This window comes from Alexandromys fortis, unplaced genomic scaffold, assembly GCF_014885135.2.
Source record: "Alexandromys fortis isolate MF-2015 unplaced genomic scaffold, M_Fortis_MF-2015_v1.1 scaffold_139, whole genome shotgun sequence".
Taxonomy (NCBI): Eukaryota; Metazoa; Chordata; class Mammalia; order Rodentia; family Cricetidae; genus Alexandromys; species Alexandromys fortis.
In genome coordinates, this window is record NW_026068020.1 from 1755259 (window position 1) to 1761258 (window position 6000).

Sequence of the window (6000 nt, forward strand, 5' to 3'; positions counted from 1 at the left end):
TGTGGAGACAACGGCTGACTGCCTGGGGTGACATCAAAAGCTAAGCACCCCTCCCCAGCCTTGAAGATCCTTCCAGATACGACTTCTGATTTCTCTCTACGCTGAGGACACAGGTCCAAGCTACACGTGTCTGATCAGACATATTAAACAAGTCTGAAGGGTTTTCCACATTCCTGCCACAGACCAGGGACGTCCTGACCTCATTTGCCCGGGAGAAAAAAAAACAAACAAAAAGGAAGACAGCTGAGGCCCCACTATTGACAGCAAGTAAATCCTGCTGTCTGCCAGGAAAAACCTGCATGCAAACATAGGGCTTTGGTAAGGAGGGAATGCTGGGTACCTAGCAACAGGCGAGAGTCCATTCCTTTCCCGCACGAAGGCTGCTCATGAAGAGCCCATGAAGCCCTGCCTGGAAACAGGCCTCGCTCAGAGGGTCTGCAATGACACCATTCATGCCCAGGCTGAGTCAGTTCAGAACAGTAACTTTGCTCTTTTGGTTGTTTTTATTTACTTTTAAGAAAGTCCCCTCTGGGAGGTGATGGCTTAGCGGCCAAAAGCACAGACAGTTTATGCAGAGGATCTGGGTTCGGTTCCCAACGCCCACACTGGGTGGTGGTGGTGGTGTCCACATGCACCTGTTACTCTAGATCCAGGTGCTTCCATGAACTTTTCTAACATCCATGATCCTGCGCTTACATGTACATCACACACACACACACACACGATTAATTTTAATAAATATTTAAAGAATAAAATGGTGTAAGTGCCACCTTTCTTTTGCTGTGTCTTGACTAGCTCTCTTTACAGGAGCCCAGCAGGGGAGAATAAAGCTTTGGGACCTAGCAGCTTGTGAGGAAGTGCCGCTATGTCGGTTTTTGGTCCCACAGCGCCACCTGCTGGTCTTCACGGAGACAGTTTTGAGAGTGGCAGATTATCGCAGGCAAGGAAGTGTTAATTCCCACAACTTTCTAGATGGCTAAAGGGAAACTCTGTCAACTTCTAAGTGACAGACGGCTGACTCCCTGGCTACGAATCCTCAACATAGTGTAAAATTTTAGAAAAAAAGAAAAACCCACTGACTTCAAATATCGGGGATGTTTATAGCAAACTGGAACTCTCAGGGGGCTGGAACACGACTGAGGGCTCCAGAGATATGTGCCACACAGAAGCCAACCAACCACCCTGGAACTTCAACATTAAAGGATGTCTGGAACAGCCCCAGGCCGAGTCCTGACCTTACCGCCACCCTGCAGCCGCCCGCAGAGAGAGCGGATCACTTTGGCACTCCCGAAGTGCTTGAATCGAGTTCTCAGGTGCTGGTAGTACCACTCCAGGGAGCCGATCTTCACGACTCTGCAGGGAGATGAGCGCGGTCTGAGGCAGTGTCTTCCCCAGCCAGCCCCACCAAAGGGACACAGCAGGCTTGGAAGCCATTAGGGATGTTCTGTCTCCAGGGCTCACCTGGCCAAGTGGCAGGGGTCGCAGAGCCAGCCCTGCTCTTCTGGGTGGGCGTGGCTGCAGTTTTTGCAGACATAGAGGCCGCACTCTAGACACTGCCTTCTGCTGTTCACAAGGAGCCGGTAGGGCTGCAGGCAGCGGGCACAGTGGGTCTCATTCAGATGGGCTGTGTCAGACAGCAGCTCCCTCTTTGAGCTCTCCTTTTGTATCTTGCCCTTCAGTCCCCTGGGAAGAATGTAGGACCAAGAAAAACATCAGAGGGCTTGTTCTACATCAGGTGGCTGAGTGCAGGCAGTGTGAATATGTGCCCGCGCGCACGCACTTGCACGCAGCACTTCCATGTGCAGAAGGCACTTTTGGGCATCTTGGCGATAAGCAGAACGCCAGTTTGCCCTCTTTCTGGAGGGGACAAACAAGTCAGGCTTAATCATATCCAATTTTGGTAGGCTAGAGTAGAAACCTGTGATTGTCACAGAACGGCATTGCCCTTTAGCGTTGCTGTGGCATTTACAATTGTGCCCTGTGCCTTCTCTTGTGGGTCAGAGACTCCAGAGGCAAGGCCCGATGACATTTCCTCAGCAGGTGGTTTTGGACGTCTTCCAGCACGCACCAAGTCAAGGCCCAGGATTGCACTTACAGAACCTGACCTAGGTGTTTGGCTTGGAGTGTCTCCAGACAGGAATCACCCAGCACCCGGAAGTCCCAGGAGAAACCTGTTCTTCGAGACCGTCTGGTTTAAAATAACACCGCTTCCTGGCGAGTCTGCCAAGCGGAACCAGCTGCAACTGACTGGAAAATGTACCCCAGATCCTAATGAATGCATCCCCTTTGTCCTGAGTTTCACAGAATGCCTGCCAAGCACAACATTTTTAGTTTTAGATAGGATAACGGTAATCTGTCCCGAGTGAGAAAAATTAGCAAGGCACTGGGACCCTGTCTCCTAAGGACTTTCAAGTCTTCGATTTCCGTGGGGATACTCCAGCATGGGAGGGTTGAAGGGTGCTGGGAGGGTTGAGGGGTGCTGAGGGGTGCTGGGAGGGTAGACCTGGCTTGAATGTCACTGGTTTACTGTTATGGCCAACAAGAAAAAGAAGGGTGTGTATAGGAGAGAGAGAGAGAGAGAGAGAGAGAGAGAGAGAGAGAGAGAGAGAGAGAGAGAGAATGATTTTAAATATTGTATTGTTTTTATCCATTTTTATCCAGACTACAAAGCATCAGGCTTTCCCGCACGTGTGTCATTCTGCACTGTTCCCAGCTATCTCCCTCCCCACCCCAAGCTGGTTCCTTTCCCTCTCCTAGTTAGTTCCTACTTAAACTTTCCTTTTACGTGGAATCCATTACCTTCTCTATTTCCCACCTCCTTCCTCCAGCTGGGCTGGTATAATGGTGAACACCTTTAATTCCAGCACTTGGGAGGCAGAGGCAGGCAGATCTTTGTGAGTTCGAGGCCAGCCTGGTCTACATAGGGTTCCAGGACAGCCAGGGCTACACAGAGAGACTTTGTCTCAAAAAAACAAAAACAAAACAAAACATAAACAAATAAATAAAAGATGGATTTCTTCCTCCCCTTTCATGGTCCTCTGTCTGGTTTTGTGACCTATAAGCACATGGATGTAAACACGAATAGATACATTCAAATATTACCACTGGTCTTTTTGAGTCTGACTTACTTCATTTAACAAAAAGATTTATGGTTTCATCCCCTTTCCTGCAAATGACTTGATTACAATTTTCTGCAAGGCCATGTAAAATTCCTCTGCATACATACACCACATTTTCTTTATTGATTCATCTGTTGATGGTCGTCTAGACTGGTTCCATTTTCTAGGTATTTCAAATACTACAGCAATAAGCACAGATGTGTAAATGTTTCTGTGGTGTGATGACTTGGAACACTTTGGACGTATGCCCAGGCCTGGCATAGCTGAGTTCTATCTCCAAGAACCTCCATATTGTCTTCCACAGTGGCTGGAGCTAGTCAATATTTATGACAGTAGAGAATAAGGCTTCTTCCTTTCCACATCCCTGCCGGTGCTTGTTGTCAGTGCTTTTCTCAAGTTGGTACCAGGAGTGGGGTATTGCGTTGATGTGACAGACCTGACCGTGTTTGGGGGAGGATTGTGGAAGGGCATTGGAATGCTGGACTAGAAAAGCCATGGAGTCTTGAGAGCTCAGTGGGCTGCTTTGTTGGAGCTTGGCGGAGGAGGATGTTGAGGGGAAAGCAAAGGATGGAGCTCGGGCTTGTGAAGTTTCAGAGGGAAGTTTAAAGACCCTGGGGGCGGGGCCCTAGTTATTGTCAATTAAGACCTCATAGTTCTGGTTCACTGGGGCTCAAGAATCAGCTGTGATGGACAAGATGCCAGACCTGCTAGAATGGACCTTTGTTTTGCTGGAGTGCTTGACGTCAGTCAGCTGGAACTGGCGCATTAGTGATTCTAAGAAGAAACCAGCATCAGTGAGGTAAAGTCTTCTGGGGAGAAGTGAGGTGAATGTTTCCTGAGAGTCAGCACACAGAAGCTGTCTTTAAAGGCAACCAAGGTTTTACCTTGTCCTGGCAGATGAACTTGGTAGTGTAAGAGCTGCCCAGGTGGTTCTAGTTTTGAAGGCATGAAGGGGGTCATGGAGAGCAGCTGAGGTTTGGCACTGTGAGAGGCCAGGAGAAGCCATAGGGGAAGGTGCAGCCTCAGTGGCAGTTGAAGGCCCAGGATTGAAGGGCTTTTGCAGGGCTGTGGAACCATGAAGAGAGCCCAGGGGAGGCTATTGGTGAAAGTGCAACCCAGCTGCAGCAGAGTTTTGGAGATGCCAGTACCATGGGACAAACACCAAGAGCGGCTGCAGCAATGGAACCAGTCAGAGCCTGGAAGACAAGCTCTGTGTGCTGCAGAGGGCAGAGCTGGAGAAGGGACTCCAGCCCCACGGAGGAGCCCAGGAAATCACGAGTGAATCCTAAATAACTGGACATTGAGTTAGTTTTGGAAGTTGGTTTTACTTTGTTCAGATTGTGACTATGTCCTGGTTCTTCCTTTTGGAAGTAAGGACATATTTTTGATTTTACAGGCATTCATGGTTGAGAGACTTTTAAAAGATAGGATCTTGAAAGAGGCTGGCTATTTCAAGAGACTGATTTCTATTTTCCAGTGTTTAAATTTTTAAAGAGTGTGAAAACTTTTACAATTTGTAATGTTTATATTGCAATGTTGATTTTAGTGTGTGTTCTTGGGGAAGTACAAGGAAGGAAAAGATATGGCTTTTAACATTGTTGTATTTGTCAAGTTGACAAAGAGTTAATTGTGCTGGCTAGTTTTATGTCAAAGTAAGACAAGTGAGAGTTATCTGAAAGGAGGGAACCTCAAGACTTGTTGACACACTCTGAAAACCAAGAAAAAAAGGCCAGCAGTGACCAGAAACTTGGAGCAATGCTGTTTTTGCTCTATAGGGTAGTTCAGATAAAGCCACTCCCACACACCTGGCTGTGAAAAGTCACAGGGCCTAGGACCCAGCGGGAAGGCCCAGCCTCCTTTACTTCCACTCTTGCCTGTCTGGACCAACCAGGGAAGCTATGGGTCACCCTTCCTCCAGACCCCTCCGTCCCCCTCCTAATGGGAAATAGAATCCTGGGGCCAGCTCAGCAGGAAGGAGGTACAGACATTTGAAGCCATGACAACCAGAGTGTGAAGAGAGCCTGGGGAGGGAGCAGGAACAGTTGTATTTCAGGTACTGAACTTGGGGGAAAGCATGATCCCCCAAGTTTCAGGTTCTAGCTGGAGAATGGGAGGAGAGGACCAAGGAGGCACCATGTTGGGGGTTAGGAGGCATTTGTCAGCGGCTGGGCACCTCACCTAAACTGAATCCATGATCCTCTCGAGAGATGTGTCTGGGGACAGATGTTTTCTCCAAAATGAACACTAAGCAGCTACTTCAAGAAAGACTGATTACTGACCACCGAAAAATAAGTTTCAAACACAAAGTAGAACTTAAGAAAACGCTTGTCCTCTCTTGCAAGAGCAACAGTTTCCAGCTTTCACCATTTTTAGGAACAGTAGAGCAGTGTGACTCAGTTTCCTTCTGTGTGAGTGGACATGGCACCATGCGAAGGTCTGAACAACTCAGGGAAGCCATGATTTTCAAAGGTTCAGTTTCAAAAATTACACACAGGTAGAAGGTTCTCTCCAAGGGGAAAGATGGACTGGATATCAGAATGAAAAGCTCATCACTAAGGTTCGAGAGCCCACATCACAATCAACCCACAAGAAACTACAAGAAGTGGTCAAACTTAATGTGCAGAATTATCCAAAAATCAACTCACCACCCTCCTCAGAAAACAAGTCAGCTCCTCCAACCAGTTGTAGTGGCACATACCAGTAATCCCAGTTCTCTGAAGCTAGAGACCAGTTCTCTGTGGCTGGAGACCATGCTAGGTTAGAAAGACCTTACTTAGATCTGAACCCGGCACCAGGAGAGACATCACTGGGGTGAGTGAGTTTCTGACCGCGGCAGCAGCCCGGGACAGGGAACTCAGACACCCCTCCTACACTTCCTGGT

General features: G+C 48.2%; 1 protein-coding gene across 3 annotated transcripts in view; it reads right to left on the minus strand.

The window, feature by feature from the left end:
- The window catches only part of Mlph (melanophilin), a 51446-nt gene that overhangs the window by 22634 nt on the left and 22812 nt on the right, over positions 1 to 6000 (minus strand). For all 3 annotated transcript variants that reach the window (XM_050163031.1, XM_050163029.1, XM_050163030.1), the window contains exons 3-4: positions 1462 to 1683; positions 1241 to 1353 (exon numbers count right to left, since the gene is read on the minus strand). In XM_050163031.1, coding sequence (XP_050018988.1) covers positions 1241 to 1353; positions 1462 to 1683 — 335 coding nt within the window. The remainder of the gene's footprint in view (positions 1 to 1240; positions 1354 to 1461; positions 1684 to 6000) is intronic.